Source organism: Fistularia commersonii, chromosome 2 (genome assembly GCF_037954325.1).
Source record: "Fistularia commersonii isolate RoL2024-O1a breed Wild chromosome 2, RoL_Fcom_v1.0, whole genome shotgun sequence".
NCBI lineage: Eukaryota > Metazoa > Chordata > Actinopteri > Syngnathiformes > Fistulariidae > Fistularia > Fistularia commersonii.
In genome coordinates this window covers 26,527,679-26,546,950 of record NC_141285.1, presented here as the reverse complement: position 1 = coordinate 26,546,950, position 19,272 = coordinate 26,527,679, and the positions used below count along the sequence as shown (strand labels likewise).

At 42.8% G+C, this 19,272-nt stretch overlaps 1 protein-coding gene and 1 long non-coding RNA gene across 4 annotated transcripts in view; both read right to left on the bottom strand.

Annotated features, from left to right (window-relative positions):
- atrnl1a (attractin-like 1a) overlaps positions 1-12,702 on the bottom strand; it is a 195,818-nt gene extending 183,116 nt beyond the window's left edge. For all 3 annotated transcript variants that reach the window (XM_086175220.1, XM_086175235.1, XM_086175227.1), the window contains exon 1: positions 12,320-12,702. In XM_086175220.1, coding sequence (XP_086031346.1) covers positions 12,320-12,543 — 224 coding nt within the window. In that variant the 5' untranslated portion in view covers positions 12,544-12,702. The remainder of the gene's footprint in view (positions 1-12,319) is intronic.
- Positions 12,703-17,042: 4,340 nt separating this feature from the next.
- The window catches only part of LOC147236878 (uncharacterized), a 5,987-nt gene continuing 3,757 nt past the window's right edge, over positions 17,043-19,272 (bottom strand). The window contains exon 2 of the long non-coding RNA XR_015108891.1: positions 17,043-19,272. This exon is cut by the window's right edge and continues 75 nt beyond it. This is a non-coding gene — a long non-coding RNA (uncharacterized LOC147236878).

Genomic DNA, 19,272 nt, shown 5'->3' with positions numbered 1-19,272 from the left:
TATTCATCCACGGTGAATTATTGATGGGCTGCAGAAGGAAGATGCGTGAGGGACAGAGAGAGGGATGGACGGAGGAGAAGAAGAAGAGGAGGAGGAGGAGGAGGAGAAGATCTGCTGGAGTTTAATCCCGAGTAAAGTGGGAGGGAAATGGAAGGACGGTTCAAGAAGGAGGGGTTGAAAAAAACAAGGGATGAAAGTTTGGCGGCGGAAAACTGTGAAATCTTGCTATCAATACATCTAAATATCCATACATTGATCCATCATCTGTCCATCCATCCATCTATACATCTATCTATCCATCCATCTATTCTTCTATTCATCCATCCATCCATCATCAATTCATCCATTCATCCATTCATCCATCAATCAATCTATTCATCTATTCATCCATCATCATCTATTCATTCATCCATCCATCCATCATCAATTCATCTATCCATCCATCTATTCTTCTATTCATCCATCCATCATCTATCCATCCATCCATCCATCCATCATCAATTCATCCATTCATCCATCAATCCATCTATTCTTCTATTCATCCATCTATTCTTCTATTCATCCATCCATCATCCATCCATCATCTATCCATCCATTCATCCATCCATTCATCCATCCATCCATCAATCAATCTATTCATCTATTCATCCATCTATTCTTCTATTCATCCATCCATCATCTATCCATCCATTCATCTATCCATCCATTCATCCATCCATCCATCCATCCATCATCCATCCATCCATCCATCATCAATTCATCCATTCATCCATCCATCCATCATCCATCCATCCATCCATCCATCATCAATTCATCCATTCATCCATCCATCCATCATCAATTCATCCATCCATCCATCCATCATCAATTCATCCATTCATCCATCAATCAATCTATTCATCTATTCATCCATCCATCCATTCATCATCAATTCATCCATCCATCACCAATTCATCTATCATCCATCAATCCATCCATCCATCATCTATCCATCCATCCATCCATCCATCCTCAATTCATCTATCCATCCATCAATCAATCTATTCATCCAGCTATTCTTCTTTTCATCCATCCATCTATCTATCTATCCCTCAATACATGTCTCACCCTTTCATTCACCCATTCGTCTATCTATCTATTCATCCATCCATCCCTCTGTTTCTCATCCATCATCATCAGAACCTCCCTCAACATGTCATTATCATCCATCCATCCATCCATCCATCCATCCATCCATCCATCCATCCATCATAGATCCACGGGTGAATCGAGATCTTCTCTGTCTTTTCCATCCGAGGAAGCGAACACAACACATGGTCCTCAGAAGGCTGGAGACCCGGAGCAGAGGATGGAGCTCCAGCATCTCCAGCAGCTCCAGCAGCTCCAGGAGCTCCAGGAGCTGCTGGAGCTCCTGGAGCTCCATCCTCCAATGTCACATGGCTGCACTTTACACATCACTGAGCTTAAACTTCTAATGGCCTTTAATGGCAGCAGCAAGAGAATCACATTAGGCCCATATTAGCTTTTAAAGAGCCGCCGCCGCCGCCGCCGCCCGCATGTCTGGTCGCCTCGCCGTCCCAGACGGATCCCGACACCACCGGAGTCACTTCATAAAAAAAAAAAAAAAAAAAAAAGTAGTATCTACTACAGCGGATGAGTGGATGCTCTTAAGGATACCCTGTCTTAGTTTTGGGAGGGGATGGTTTGTTGCCATGGCGACGTGGGAACCCATCCCCCAAAAAATAAAATTGAAAAAAAAAAAAAAAAACAATAATTCAATAATCACTCTGCATTTCTATATGTAACATTTCTTATTTTGTTAAAAGTACAAAGGAAAAAAAATCCCTTATGAGCCTGAGCCTGGGGAGTTCAGCATCTTCTGTTGCCATGGTTACCTGCCACATCAACATATGTAAATATATATACATATATAATATATATATATATAAAAATAGTACAGTATATACTTTTATGTGTATATGTACATATATACATCAAATGTATGTATGTATATATATATAAATGTATATAAATACACACACACATATATATATACACAATCAGTGTTTGTACAACAAATCTTTGTCGCCATGGTTACTAGCCCTGATGGTACTGCACATTTTGATATTTTTATACGTATATATTTCTATATGGAGTGTCAATGGTAGCATTGTGGTGTTGGTTGCCATGGTTACCAACGGTTGTGCGCACCGAGCGGCTAGAAAACCCCCGTTCATGACGACGATGATCTGCGATTATTTTGTGGCTAATCTTTTGTGTTTGTTTGTTTGTCGTTGCCATGGTTACCCGTTCGAAACCAGATCCCCGATTTCTGATTTTCTTTAAACCGGTGTTTGTTGTTGAGTTCTGTTGCCACGGTTACTTCAGCATCGCTAAAACCCGTGTTCTGCTTTTTTTACGTCAAGCTCTAAAGATTTACGCTGTGATTTTTCAGTGAATTCTGTCGCCATGGTTACCAGAAACAAACCAAAAGTCATGGTCCCCATCTAGCGCACTATTTTTTTTAAATATCATATATTTAATATTCAAATATTAATTCATATATTAAAAAATCTATAAATAATAATTTGTTTCAATATTATTTCTTATATTTTCTACTTAGCAGGAGGAGTAAGAGTAAATAAACAGACGGGAAATTCCGGTGACAAGTGACACACACACACACACACACACACACACACACACACACACACGTTTGTCTTGAACTTGTCCTCTACTTGTCACCCCGTAAGTAAACACACCACCAGAGAGAGAGAGACTCTGCATCCCATAATAATAACGTTGTAAGCCTGGACGGAGGAAACACCTGTAGCGTTCACGTTGCCATGACGACAGGGGGTTTCAAGCGGTTAGAAGCTTTTCTGCTGGGGGGGATGGAGAAGCAGAAAACACACACACCTACACTGCACTGAGCAGGTATGTGTGTGTGTGTGTGTGTATGTGTGTGTGTGTGTGTGTGTGTGTGTGTGTGTGTGTGTGTGTGTGTGTGTGTGTGTGTGTCCAGAAAAGACAAGGAGGGATGACAATTGAATAACCTTGACCTTCCCTGCAGATGCTCTTTAAGAAAAGCCTTTCTTCTGGTTGTAACAAGGGCAAAGCAAGTGTGTGTGTGTGTGTGTGTGTGTGTGTGTGTGTGTGTGTGTGTGTGTGTTGTGATTGATGTTACTGGGTCTCTATCACCTACAGTAAAGTCACGGTCCGCCGGCTTTCACACCAGAGCATCATTCATCGCCAGCCTCGGCAAAGTCTCTTTTTCTGCTTCACACACACACACACACACACACACACACACACACACACACACACACACACACACACACACACACACACACACACACACACACACACACTTGCACCTTAAATAAGGTCAAGGCGAAGCTGATAGGAGCACAGAGTGTTTGAGCAGAGTGGCGTCTGGAGGAGGAGAAGAAGAAGAAGGAGGAGAAGAAGGAGAAGGAGAAGAAGAAGGAGAAGGAGAAGGAGAAGAAGAAGGACGAGAAGAAGAAGAAGGAGAAGAAGGAGAAGAAGAAGGAGAAGGAGAAGGAGAAGGAGAAGAAGGAGAAGGAGAAGAAGAAGGAGGAGAAGAAGGAGAAGGAGAAGAAGAAGGAGAAGAAGAAGAAGGAGAAGAAGAAGGAGAGGAAGGAGAAGAAGAAGAAGAAGAAGAAGAAGAAGGAGAAGGAGAAGAAGAAGGAGAAGGAGAAGAAGAAGGAGAAGGAGGAGAAGAACCTTGGAAACATGTGACATCAGATCGGAGCGTTTGGATCTTCATCTTTACAAAGAGATGCCGGGGAGAGAACATGGAATTTCAGAAACATTACAAGTAATCACAAAATACATGTGTGAACGTGTGTGTGTGTGCGTGTGTGTGTGTGTGTGTGTGTGTGTGTGTGTGTGTGTGTGTGTGTGTGTGTGTGAGTGAAGGCAAGGTGAAGAAGACGCTGAATATGGATGAAAGAATAAACACACACGAGGTGACCCCCTCCACACACACACACACACACACACACACACACACACACACACACACACACACTCGAGAAGAAGCCATGCTCTTGTCGGAGGGGCGTGCACGTGCATCTCATGTGCGTGTCTGCAGAAATAGAGCCTTTATTACAGTCTGACAACGGCCCAGTGTGTTATTACCCCGCCTATACACACTCCAGTGTGTGTGTGTGTGTGTGTGTGTGTGTGTGTGTGTCGTACGCCCCTGTGCTGAGCCCCATCACATGTGTTCTGCATTAAAGCACTATTGTGAGCGCACGCAGGGCGTTTCCCCGGCAACCAAAAAATCCCTCACCCGTGTTGTCGCCGTCATATTATGGGGTGGTTTTCCCGTGCTCACACACACACACACACACACACACACACACACACGGACGAAACCCGCCACTCCAACACACACCGCCACAGAACACCTGGATAACAATCGCCATGGACACAGCCAATCACAGCAAGAAGAGGTTGTGATGTCATCGAAATGTGGGCGGGGCTTGTTCACAAGCAATGTCTCCGCTCGCTTTAGCACCCGCTATTTTGTTAGCCTCCGCGATCTGTTTCGTGCAAGACATAAACTAGCATATTAGCCGTTGAAGCTAAGGGGAAATATGCACGTATACTCTGTTTGGGGTTAGCATTACCTGTTAGCATTACTTGTGTGTAGCTGTAATCTGAACATCCTTGACAAGTTTGTGCAAATTTACACCACAAAAATAGACAAATCTGACTAGTTGTTGACATTAAACCTCCAGATTAAAGTTTGCTAGCCTGAGAAAAACAATAAATATAAATAAACATGCAGTACATGACATGTATAACATGAGAAGGGCTAATACGTCTGAAATATCTATGTAGAAATATATTTTGACCATAATATAACAACTCGCTAAAGTCCTGAATTGTTGCTAACTGCTAATATTAGCGCAGTTTTGGGTCACGTAGTTGTGCTATTAGCATTGGATTTGTGAGTGTGCAGGTGGGGGAAAGGGGTAGGGGATCACTGGCACTATTCTAAGGAATATTATCTGAGTCTAATAATGCTAAGCTTGCTAACTGTGCGAGTCTGTTAGCGATAACCTGGAGGTTTCATACTACTGATGGCCTGTAATGCTATAACGCTAACCTTGTTCTATTAGTACACAGACCCCAAACTCAAGCTAACTTATCTAAAAGGTGCTGACCATTAGCATCAACTCTGCTTTCGATCAGGAGTTAGCATTAGCATTAGCATTAACCGAGCTGCAAAGGACTCGGAACCCGTTAGTACTTCTGGCCCCTGAGGTTCGGTTGGCGCCTTTACATACATTATACGTTCATGGCTATGTTTTGACCACACGCACACACACACACACACACTTCTTGAACGAAGTGTGTGAACGTCGCTTTGCGAAGCAGAGGAAAAGAAAAACAGAAATCCAAGAGGAGCGAGATTTAGCAGGAGAACGCCAGCAAACAACCAGACAAATAATCTCAGCCCCTCGCACCCTTGTAAATCCAGCCGCCCAACACACACACACACACACACACACACACACTGAAACACACGTGCACAGACGAAAAGCAATGTGTTGGTAAGAGGCAGGAAAGTGGAGCGAGCGCATACTTTATGGATGAAATCATTTGTGTCAGAATGCAGTTTGGAGACCAAGGGAGAAGAAGAAGAAGGTGTGCGTGCACGAAGTGACACATCACAACAATCACACACACGCCATCATTTATCTCCAGCTGCTTGGAAAACACCTAAACTTTTAAGCGAAAAGAGACGTGAGTTGTGGGGAGATGTGGACGTATCAGCTGCTTGCTTTTCAAAATAAAAGCGTCAAGACCATTCCAGACTCCCTTTGAAAAATCCATGATTTTACAGCGCTAGCATTAGCATGTGTTCCACTGTCCCTCCAAAGGTGATGGTGGTTGTTGGGTCTTTTTCCATTCCCTGTTGGCTTTGTGTCTGGAGGAGGGGGTTGAGTGGGGTGGGAATGGGTGGGTCACCTTTTGGAGGATTTTAAAAGGCGTACCGAGCGTCCAACGCAATTCCAGACTCCCTTTGAAAAATCCATGATTTTACAGCGCTAGCATTAGCATGTGTTCTACTGTCCCTCCAAAGGTGATGGTGGTGGTTGGGTCTTTTTCCATCTCCTGTTTCTTTGTGTCTGGGGGAGGGGGTCGGGTGGGGTGGGAATGGGGAGGTCATCTTTTGGAGGATTTTAAAGGACAACATCAGGGCGTAATGAACGTCCAACACCATTCAAGACTCCCTTTGAAAAATGCATGATTTTACAGCAGCAGCATTAGCATGTGTTCTGTGCCCTCCAAAGGTGATGGTGGTGGTTGGGTCTTTTTCCATTCCCTGTTGGCTTTGTGTCTGGAGCAGGGGGAGGAATGGGGTGTGAACGGGTGGGAAGAGGGAGCACCTTTTGAAGGATTTTAAAAGATGATATCAGGGTGGGTGTAACGAACATCAAACGCCATTCAAGACTCCCATTGAAAAATCCATGATTTTGCAGCATGAGCATAAGCAAGTGTTCTACTGTCCCTCCAAAGGTGATGGTGTTGGGGGGGGCTTTTTCCATTTCCTGTTTCTTTGTGACTGGAGGACTGGGTCGAGTGGGGTGGGAATGAGTGGGTCACCTTTTGGAGGATTTTAAAAGATAATATCAGGGCGTAATGAACGTCCAACACCATTCAAGACTCCCTTTGAAAAATGCATGATTTTACAGCAGCACGTATTCTACTGTCCCTCCAAGGGTGATGGAAGCCACCGGAATAGAACCCGGAACATGGATTTTCCTCGAAGCCTCGAATAGAGCAAACATGAAATCCTACGTCTCCTGATGATGACGTCCCGACAGCCAAACACACACACACACACACACACACAATCTCTCTCAACGCCCCACCATGGCAGGATTAACTTGGACCGGACAGATGGCGCCCGCCTCTCCGCCCTCCCAAACATTCACTTGCTTTTTCAAACACACACACACACACACACACACACACACACACACACACACCACACACACGCACACAAGCCACACCCTGCAACTCAGCAGCAGTATTTTGAGTTCACAGGCTGTGTCATCACCGCTGCACATGCAGCCTGCGGCTTAAACACACATAATGACACACACGCACATGTCGCACACACACACACACACACACACACGCAGAGGCCCGTGTCAGCGGATGATGACTGATGTCGGCGAAGCGCTACGCTCTGCTCGGGATGCTCCGCTCCCGGTTTGTCCTTGAATACCTCGGCCCTTCTCAGTTTCAGGGTTTTGTATTTGAGCGACTTCCTGTTTTGTTATTATTATTATTATTATCATTATTGTTACTATTATTATTATTCATTAGGTTACAAAAAACTTGACATCTTCTCGCTAATAAAGATTTCCTTCCTCTTTTGTTGGCTGACGGTACGATGAAAATTCGCGCTAACTCTCCCTCTCGCCCGGCTTCCTGTTTGGACTACAAACATGGCCGCCAGCTGGTCTCCTCCCTGTTCCTGGCGATGGAATGACAGGGATTTAATATTAAACACGAAGGTCTCGAGGTCGAATTTGTGCTGATTTGTGACCAATCTGATGTGAATGAATGAATGGTTGTATTTCTCTCGACCAATGAGAGCAAAGATAGTTTCAAGTTTCAATGTATGAATGAATTTCTGTTATGTTTCCTCCACGTTTTAAAGCAAATCGTCTGATCTCTTCCTCTCTCCGGAACAATCTGCGGCTTCACAAACAGGTTAGCACGCCGCTAATCCCGACACGACTTCCCTTAAAGCGGCAGGACGCCACGCCGACCGCCGCCGAGCAGGAACGGGAGCAGCTCAAAGGGTTAAAAACACACTCCGGCGGTAAAAGCCGGGGGTCGGTGACCCCGGACGGGGCGTCACGTCCCGGATTAAAAAAAAAAAAAAAAAAAAACGACATGAGGCAGAGAGCGTTAATCCCCGCAGAATGGAATAAAAAAAAATAAATAAAATGTAATCCCATTTTAGGAACAAAAATAGATCTTTAAGCGGGACAGATGGCGTCCGTTTAAAAACACGCTAATCCTAATTTTCTGTTTCAAACTTTTCCTGGTTGCCGCGGTAACGGATTCACAAATTATAGACAAACTATCATTCACTCATTCATTCACCTTCATTGAGACATACAACTGTTTACACAACAAATACAGCATTCACTTATTTATTCAAAATTCATATAAATAAACTACTTTCATTCACCCATCGACTGTCCTGGAAAAATTAGAATATTGTGATAAAGTTCTTTATCTTCTGTAATAATATTAAAAAAACAAAAATGTCATACATTCCGGATTGATTACAAATCAACTGAAACATTGCAAGCCTTTTATTATTTTAATATTGCTGATTATGGCTTACATCTTAAGAAAACTCAAAAACTTTATCTCAAAATATTACAATATCATGAAAAGGTAATTTTTCTTTTTTTTAATTGCATTACAGAAGATACAGACATTTTTTGAGAAAATCCTGTCATATCATCCATTCACACAACATATAAACATACAACTGTTCATTGTTATTCATCCTATATGGATCTAATATATGGATTTTTTTTTTTTTACTGTTTATACAATTTCCTATTATTATTTATTATTATTAAGTTTTTTTTTTCTTTTCTCCTTTATTGAACCAGGAAAGTCCCATTGAGATTAAAAACCTCTTTTTCAAGGGAGTCCTGGCCTTTACTTGAAACTCTGGCACAAAAATTTTCTTCCGGATAAATAAACTTGTTCTTATTCTTATTCTTAATACCAATCATGCATCATATAGAGACGTACTATCATTCATTCATTCATCATATCAGATAAAAGACGTGAAGATGATGCAGAGGATTAGACGGAGGCAGCCGATTGGCCGAGGGCCGGACGGAGGCAGCCGATTGGCCGAGGGCCGGACGGCGGCAGGCCACTGTCTGCGACGCCCCTGAAGGGAGCAGCCCGGACGAAAAGAAGAAGATTTTAATCGACTTTTTCCGGATTTGAATCGCGGGCACCTCATCAGCCAGGAAGAAGAAGATGATGGACGGCAAGAAGAAGAAGAAAAAGAGTCGCAGGAGAGCCTGCAGAATATCAACCAGCCGAACCTCCAATCAATACACAAACAGGATCTACCCGCTATTTCTACTTTATTGGATCTGTGTGTGTGTGTGTGTGTGTGTGTGTGTGTGTGTGTGCATGTGTGTGTTCCCGCAACTCCCCAACTGCAATCAAATGAGCAATGATTTTTCCTTTTCTTCCTCCTCACCAGTATCGACTGAGCCGAGGACACAGTGTATAAACACATATCAAGGATATTGGACTTTTAGCAAATTCGCTTCTTCGTTCCCCTTCGTCATCTTTTTCCTTTCTTTTCGCGGATTTTCACAACCGTCTTTCCCTCGAGAACCGGGTGTGTCGAGCGGGACTGGAAGGGGGAAGGGGGGAGGTTGCGTGCAAACACACACACACACACACACACACACACACCATAACATATGTATACCTAGAGCAGGCTCTGCACTCTGATCTCATGCAACGGATATAACACCGACCGCGAGGTGTGTGTGTGTGTGTGTGTGTGTGTGTGTGTGCGTGTGCGTCCGTGCGCGTGTGTGTGTGTGTGTGTGTCCAGGTCACTGTCCACAGGATGGATTTTAGCTAGTCGGGAATCAGAGTAGAAACCGTAGCGACATTGTAGCGCTTGTTATGCTAATGACTAAAAGCTATATGTGTACATATATATATTCATTCTTTCATTCATTCATTCATTAAATCATTCATTCATTCATTAAATAATTTATTCATTCATTCATTTATTCATTAAATCATTCATTCATTCATTTTTTGTACATTTCATATAATTTGGCCACATATGGAGACATACAACCATTCACTCATTCATTCACATCATATGGATGATCATAATGTTTTGTTTTACCAAAGAGTGTGTTATTGACCCCTTGCAACACACACACACACACACACACACACACACACACACACACACACACACACACACACACACACACACACACACACACACACACGGCATGTGGTCGACGGGTTCCAATATCTTCATTCACAAACTAGCTTGGAGATGCTTGGCCATGTGCGCCATCCTAAGTGTGTGTGTGTGTGTGTGTGTGTGTGTGTGTGTGTGTGTGTGCATGTGTGTGTGAGATATGAGGAGGTTCCTGATTGGCTGGAGCTATGATATGAAGATAAACACAGAAAGATCCCCGTGAGATGAGGACCTCCAGGACCTCTGACGTCTTTGTGTATGCTAACGTCCGCTCGCGGCGCAGCTCAGAACCGGGCTAATTCGATTAGCATCGGCATGACGTCAACGCGGAGGTTGGTCACGCATGGCTCCGGGGGGTTCGATCCGGCCGCGGATTATAAGCCATGATGATTGAACACTCCTATTCTGGCTGAAGTCCATTAAAAATAATGAAGCTACACGCTAGGAGGTAGCATCGACCTGACGTTGCACTCCAGCAACAAAACGAGCATCCTCTCCTGACTTTGGACTTGGATTACGTCAGATTAGATGAATTTATTTAATCCCCCCGTGCCGGGAAGCGGTTCGCCACCAAAGCTTCCCAGGGGGCGTGGCTCCACCTCCCACCATTTCTTTCCATTAAGGCTATTATCACACCATTTTGGCTATTAGCGCATAGCTGTTAGCGCTACTGGTATTGGAAACAGCGGCATCACCGTCTCTCTTGCTAACCCTGAGGCAGAAGGCCACCCACATCCAGCAGAGATCTGGGGTCTGCAAGAAAGTCGCGTTTCTAACTACCGCCGCATTTCTGCTATTAGCACGTAGCCATTAGCGCTACTGGTATTCAAAACAGTGGTATAACCTTCTCTCTTGCTAGCCTCGAGGCAGAAGGCTGCCCACATCCAGCAGGGATGTCAGGTGTCAATCTACCGCACCTGTGAGCCAATTCTATCCATTAAGCTAGTACCGCATCATTTTGGCTATTAGCACATAGCTGTTAGCACTACTGGTATTCAAAACAAATCATTTGTGGCATAATCATCTCTCTTTTGCTAGCCAAGCCGGTCGAGGCAGAAGGCTGTCCCCATCCAGCAGGGATCTGAGATTTGAAGGAACGCTGGGTTCCGATCTAGCGCAGCATTTCTGCTATTAGCATGTAGCTGTTAGCGCTAGCGGCATTCAAAACAGTGGTATAACCTTCTCTTTTGGTAGCCTCAAGGCAGAAGGCTACCCGCATCCAGCAGGGATGTCAGGTTTCAATCTACCACATCATTTCGATTACTAGCATGTAGCCATTAGCGCTACTGGTATTCAAAACAGTGGTATAACCTTCTCTCTTGCTAGCCTCGAGGCAGAAGGCTACCTGTGTCCAGCAGGGATGTCAAGTTTCAGGAAACGTTGCATTACAATCTACCACATTTGTCCGTCATTTCTATCCACTAAGCTATAACTGTATCATTTTCGGAAATTAGCGCATAGCTGTTAGCGCTACCGGTATTCAAAACAGCAGTATAACCTTCCCTCTTGCTAGCCTCGAGTCACAGGGCTTTCCGCATCCAACAGGAATGACAGGTTTTAATTTACCGCATCATTTCGATTACTAGCATGTAGCCGTTAGCGCTACTGGTATTCAAAACAGTGGTATAGCCTCCTCTCTTGCTAGCCTCGAGGCAGAAGGCTACCTGCGTCCAGCAAGGATGTCAGGTTTCAGGAAACGTCACGCTCCAATCTACCACCTCTGTCCGCTATTTCTATCCACTAAGCTATAACCGTATCATTTTCGGAAATTAGCGCATAGCTGTTAGCGCTACCGGTATTCAAAACAGCGGTATAACCTTCTCTCTTGCTAGCTTCGAGGCAGAAGGCTACCCGCATCCAGCAGGAATGACAGGTTTTAATTTACCGCATCATTTCGATTATTAGCATGTAGCCGTTAGCGCTGCTGGTATTCAAAACAGATCATTTCTGGCCCAACCGTCTGCTAAGCTAGCCCCGGCCGAAAGGAAGGAATGTCGGGTTTCCGCAGACAAAGTGGTCCAGACCTTCTCGAAATTGGGCGCCTGACTTGCACACACACACACACACACACACACACACACACACACACACACACACACACACACAGTGAGGTGACCATTTAGGTTCCTCCAGGTGTGGCACTAATCACCCCCCATACCTCGCTCTGATTGGCCCACACGGATCTCCCTGAGATGTTGCGTGGGTCGGCTGAGGACACGCGTGGAGTGGAAAACAAAAAAAAAAAAAAAAAAAAGGTCCACCTACCTGAACCTCCCCTGGCAGTGCTGGCATCGATCTCCAACCCACCCGTGATCACACGCACACGTCCCGTTCACGCACCTCCCGGAGAAGCAGCTCTTCTCGCAGGACTTAACCGCCGTGGACGTGGACGTGGACGCGGACGCGTGGATCAGCAGGTGGAGCAACACGAGCAGCGTCGGGGTTCCCCTGCAGCTTTTCCACGAACGCGCGGCACCGACGTCACCCATCGTGCACGTCCACGAGAAGAAGAAGAAGAAGAAGAAGAAGAAGACAATGAAGTGTCACTTCACGCAGGGGTGGGTGGGGCGGGGTTCACGCATGACGTTGCGTGGCGTGCGTGGGGAAAAAAAATAAAATAAAATAAACAAAAAAAAAAAAAAACAATATCCATCCACTCCACGACGCGCGTGTCCCAGGTCTCCAAAGGGAACTTCCGGTTCCCCCCCCACGTAAACAAAAGGCGTGTCCTTGCCAGCCTCCTTTTCCAGAAGACCTTCTTCTTCTTCTTCTTCTTCTTCTTCTTCTTCTTCTTCTTCTTCTTCTTCTTCTCCTCCGCCAGCAGCCGCCGCGCGCTGAGGAGAAACTTCTGCACAAAGCGCACCTTCTCCTCTTCCTCCCCGGCGCATGCGCAGTGCGGCCGCCGCGCGGTTAAAGGGACAGTTCCGTGTTTTTTTTTTTTTTTTTTTTTTTTTTTTTTCCCGCTTCCGGTTTCCCCTCTTCCGGGAACGAGAGAGCGCTTCCGGTCGCGCGGAAGCCGTGGGAAGGAAGGAAGGAAAGAAAGACAGAGTGCATAAATGGATGAATGAATGTCTTTGACAGGAATGAATGAATGAACTAATGAATAAATTAATGCATTTGGATGTTGAATGAACGAGTGAATTAATGCATGAAATGAATGAGTGGATGAATGAATGAATAAATTAATGTCTATATAAAAAGAATGAATGAATGAGTGAATTAATGAATGAATAAATTATTGCATTTCCAAATTAAATGAATGAGTGAATTAATAAGTGAATGAATGCATGACCATACTACAGGAATGAATGGGTGAATGAATGAATGAATGAGTGAATGAATGAATAAATAATTGCATTTCCACATTAAATGAATGAGTGAATTAATGCATGTCTATATGAAATGAATGAATGAATGCATGAATGAATGTCTATTTAAAATGAATGAATGGGTGAATGAATGCATGACTATATGACAGGAATGAATGAGTGAATGAGTGAATGAATGAATAGATTATTGCATTTCCATATTAAATGAATGAATGAACAAATGAATGAATGAATGCATGACCATAGGACAGGAATGAATGAATGAATGAATGCATGAATGCATGACATATGACATGAATGAATGTGTGAATGAACGAATGAATAAATGTCTATATAAAATGAATGAATGAATGAATGGATGCATAAATTATTGCAAGTCCATATGAAATGAATGAGTGAATGAATGAGTGAACGAATGCATGTCTATATGAAATGAATGGATGACCATAGACAGGAATGAATGAGTGAATGAATAAATGAATGCATGTCTATGATGAGAATGAATGAACGTCTAGATGACATGAATGAATGGGTGAATGAGAAAATGAACGAATGTCTATATAAAATGAATGAATCAATGAATGAATGCATGACTATATGACAGGAATGAATGCGTGAATGAATAAATTATTGCATTTCAACATTAAATGAACAAGTGAATGAATGAGTGAATGAACAACTTAATGAATATTTGTCTATATGACAGGAATGAATGAGTGAATGAATGAATTATTGTGTTGCGATATTGAATGAATGAATGAATTAATGAGTGAATGAATGAATGTCTACATGACAAGAATGAATGAGTGAATGAACGAATGAATAAATGATTTCATGCCTATATGACAGAAATGAATGAATGTCTCTATGAATGAGTGAATGAATGGATGAATGAATGCATTTCTATATGAAATGAATGAATGAATGAATGAACAGATGAATAAATGATTTTATGTCTACATGTCAGGAATGAATGAGTAAATGAACGAATGAATAAATGTCTACATGAAATGAATGAGTGAATGAATGAATGTCTATATGACAGAAATGAATGACTGAATGAACAAATGAATAATATCTATATGAATTGATGAATGAATGACTGTCTATATGACACAAATGAATGAATGTGTGAATGAACAAATGAATGAATGAATGTGTGTCTACATGAAATGAGTAAATGAACGAATGAATAAATGATAGCATGTCTTTATGACAGAAATTAATGAATGTCTATGCGAAATGAATGAATGACTGAATGTCTAATGTAGCCAGATCCAGGGAGGACCTTCAGAGACGTCCTCCATCTGGTGTTTCCAGCAGGAAAGAATCTTCAGGAAACTTCGAGAAGGCGAGACGTAACCCGAGAGCAGAAGATCGGATTATCAAACGGGTTTCTTCTTTCGTTTGCCGCCGCGGCAGCGCCGTCAGAGAACTCCGGCTTCCGCTGGTCCGGTTTGGCTTTCTGGAACCCGGAGAACCTTCTCAGGAACGGTAGACCAGGTATGAAGACCAGGATCAGGTGACTGGTGACTTTATATTCATTGAATCACCGTAAGCTAAGCTACATTAGCGTTGTTCCAGAAGCTGGAAGATCTCCTCCCCTTTCCAGACAAACCCTGAGGAGCAACTCTTTGGATCAAACCACCAGAATGTCCTGATGACCTTTGACCCCTCCGAAGATTCGCTTGTTGAAACAGCGTGATGCTAGCTTGTCGCTAGCATATTTTAAATAAATTTGATAAGGAATCGATTGCCCTTTGCTAACGATGTATCTGACTCCACCCAAACCCCCAAAGGCAAAAATTATGAATGACATCTAAGGAATTATTGAGGGTACGCTTTAATTTTGAAGATAATATTTGTACATTTTGTGAAGACAACATTGAAACCACTGACCATATATTTTTCTCATGCGAAAAATTACAAGGCTTTTTTTGGGCTAAAACTCAAAAATGAGTTTTAGATAATTTTCCATCGTCACCAGTTTCCTTCTCAAGAGATGATATAACATTTGGTTTACTTTTAAGCAACAAAAGAGATGAACTCTGTGTCAATGTTATTTTAGGCCTGGCCGAGTTCTTCATTCACAAAAAAAAAATGCAAAAATGTTCCCCAAATTTTAATTTCGTCATAAACGATTTTGAATGATGTAAAAAAAATCCTTAAAACTTATGGAAAAATGTCAAAAACCAAAAAAATATTCAGTTTGATGTCTGAGATTCCTTGTGAACCGCCAACTTAATTACATGTTATATTCCCCTTGCAATTTTTTTTTTTTCGTTTTAATTTTATTTGTCTATCTATTTATTTAATTATTTCCTTTTAATATCTTTTTTTGTCTAGCATTATAAAAATCTCACAAACCGTTACCACTATTAACTTCTGATTACATACAGAACGAATATCCTTTGCTTCCTCATCCCTGGTTGTTTCATTGACATTCACTTCTACTATGTTTATTTGTACATTTGTATATTTGTGTGTACTATTTATGTTAAAAAAAAAAAAAAAAAATTGTCGCTAGCGGCTTTACCAGCTTTTGGTTCTATGCCTGCTAAAAATCAGTCGCTATCAGCAAGCTAGCGGGCTAAGCTAACGCAGCCGTGCATCTGGATTAATGACTCATCAGATTAAATTTAAACTGAATTTAACCTGATAAAGTTAGCTTAAAAGATGGAAAGATGGACGCTATTGGAGGAAAACGCCGTTTTCCTTCGGGGAAAATCTTCCCGGGCTCGTTCTCATTCCCGCCGTCATTGGTCAGATCCTGTTATTGATCCTCTTCCGAAACTGGAATATTGATTTACGCAAAGAACGGGCCGGGAGGAAAATGAACTAGAAGGGAAAAATGTATATATATTGATTTTTTTGAGGCGGGCTTGTTTATAATTAAAGAGATGGGATAACGACAAGGGAGGCGGCTGGGAGTGTGTGTGTGTGTGTGTGTGTGTGTGTGTAGCAGATACACTCCATGGCCAAAAGCATTCGCTAACGTGCCTTAACTCGCATATGAACTCCTCGTCTTAACAGCTTGTTGAGCCGCATTTTGTAATAACAGTGCATTTTGTAATAAACGTCCAAAATGTAATAACTTATCGTTTCATTTTGTAATAAACTGACACATTTTGTAATAAACTGCTGAATTTTGTAACAAACTACCCCAACGCATTTTGTAATAAATTTTGGCGCGTTATGTAATAATTTATTCCATTTTGAGAAGATTATTACAAAAATGCACTTTTTTATTCTCCAGGAAATGTAATAACATGGAATTTATAGACTATTTTGTATTAAGAGAGTATTAGCTAAGTACTGCTACGAGGCTAATACAGTGATAATAATAATAGGCCTAGCTTTTACAAATACTTTAAAGTAAAATAAAATACAATTAACAAACAAATAAACTATGCTTTAGAATTGTTATTACATAATGCACCATTTTATTACATTTCCTAGAGAATAAAAAAGTTGCAAGTGCATTTTCTAATAATCTTCTCAATATGTAATAACTTATTACACAATGCAGCAAAATTTATCACAAAATGCGGCAGTTTATTACAAAATGAAATGAAAAAGTTATTACATTTTGGACGTTTACAGTAAACCCTTGTTTTTGGCGGGGGTTACGTTCCAAAAAGAACCCGTGATAGGCAAAATCCATGACGTAGAAACCTTTATTTTTTTTAACAATTATTATACAATTAAATACTCTATTATACATTGAAAAGAAAGAAAAAAACATTTTACAGGCTCAATCATTTGTTTCACAAATAAAAATACTGTACTTTAGAAACGCTTTTTTTTTCAACCAATAACTTCTGTACTGTCAAATAATAATTTTAATCATCAATGTGAACAGAAGGTTTCAAATTGCAGAGATTAGCTCCGCCCACCGCGACCCGAGGAATTGGATTAAACGGGAAAAAATTAAAAATGATTATAAAAAAAATTGCAGACAGTTGCAACCCTTTTTGCATCCTTATTAAAACTTATCGCTGCTGTCGTCCTTATGTTTTTTTTTTTCTTTCTTTATGGAACGAACGGAAGATTCATTCATCCCGTCATGCCGACCTACAGCCGCATAGCTTTTAGCTTCCCTTAGCATGTCCAGAAGTTTAGCTTTATCTGCGATAGATAGCATCTTCCGCTAACTTTTGGGCCCTTTTGTTTTGTTTTGTTTTGTCAACATTTTGGGTTTTAAAGAAACTCGAAATTGAGAGAGAATTTGCACGTACGTCATGTAAATTCGTCAAGCTGTTTTCCGTACGTGTACATATTAAACTGCGACGTTATTGACGCACAGGTAGAGAAGAAGCGGAGTGACTTTTTAGCCAATCAGAACGCAGAACACGATGCACCATGCAAATCCGTGAAGTAGCGAAACCGTGAAAAGTAAACCGCGTTATAGCGAGGGATCGCTGTATTGCAAAATGCAGCGTTATTACAAACTCAACACAGCTTCACCTCTTCAGGAAAGGCTGTGCACGAGGTTCAGGAGTGTGTTCGTGGGAATTATTTTGACCAGAAGTACATTTGGGATGTTGGACAAGAAGGCCTGGCTCTCAGTCTGAGCTCTATTTTATCCCAAAGGTGTTCAGTTGAGGTGCAGGTCAGTCGAGTCCATCCAAACCAGACTCTGTCGTCCATGTCTTTCCAAAGGGTCCGGCTCCAAGCTGTTCCCAAAAAGTTGGGAGCATGGAATTGTCCCAAATGTCTCGGTATGCTGATGCATTTACATGACATTCATTTGGCAGATGCTTTTAACCAAAGCGACTTGCAAAAAATGCAATTCCTTCACAGAAGATCCGAAGTACTAGTCGTCGGAAGTCAGAAGTGGGGTCTGAGTGCGATGAGTAGGGTACTGCTCGGTGAAGAGGTATGTTTTCAGCTCACGGCGAAAGATGGGGGGGGGGGGGGCGACCACGCCGTTCTGACCTTTTTCGGGAGTTGGTTCCACCACCGAGGAGCCGAGACCGAGAAGAGCCGAGGCCGGTTGGATCGGCGGTCGGGGGCTCCGAGTGGACGGTCGCCCGGAGGTGGCAGATCGGAGGGGACGGGTAGCTTGTGTCGAACAGCACCAGGGTGTTGAACAGCTACCGGGACACAAGAAGGGGAGTTTTGTGGGAGAATTTGGGACGATTGAACACCTTATTCATTTCTGAAGAAGCTCCAGAGGCCTGATGGTCACCGTTGGGGAACCAGCAAGGAGGGAGTTGCAGTCGTCCAGACCAGAGATGACTAGAGCCTGGATGAGTATCTGCGCCGTATCCTCCGTGAGGAATCTGCAGGAACCTGCAACCGCTGTGACGTTTGCTGAGAATGACGGTTGGTCGTCTAGGACCACACCCAGGTTTCTCGCAGTTGTGGTCGGCCATGTTGTCGATGGTGACAGAGTTCCTTTCACCGGAGCTAAGGGTCCAAGCCCAGCTCCCGTAGAACAACCCCTCCACCGAACTTCCCACTTGGTACAATGCAGTCATACAAGTACTGCTCCCCTGGCGACCACCAAACCCAGATCGTCCATCAGATCGCCGAATGGAGAAGCGCGATTGGTCACTAGAGTCCAATGGAGAAGCTGCTCAGCTATGGAAACCCATTCGGTGGAACTCTGAACGTGCTGCTCTTTAGCTCGTCTGAAGGCCACATGAAGTTCTGAGCCGTAGCCGTTGACTCTGCAGAAAGTTGGCGACCTCTTGGCGCCTCAGCATCCGCTAAGGTTACGTAGCCTAGCGCTAGGAGTGAGGAAATTTTTGGTGGCGTCCTCTCCCAGTTCCATGTTGGAATTCACTGAAACCCCTGAGGTCGAACCATTCTTTCACAAATGTTTGCAAAAAAAAAAAAAACAACCAAAAAAAAAAAAAAAAAAAACAGGGCTTGATGAAATCA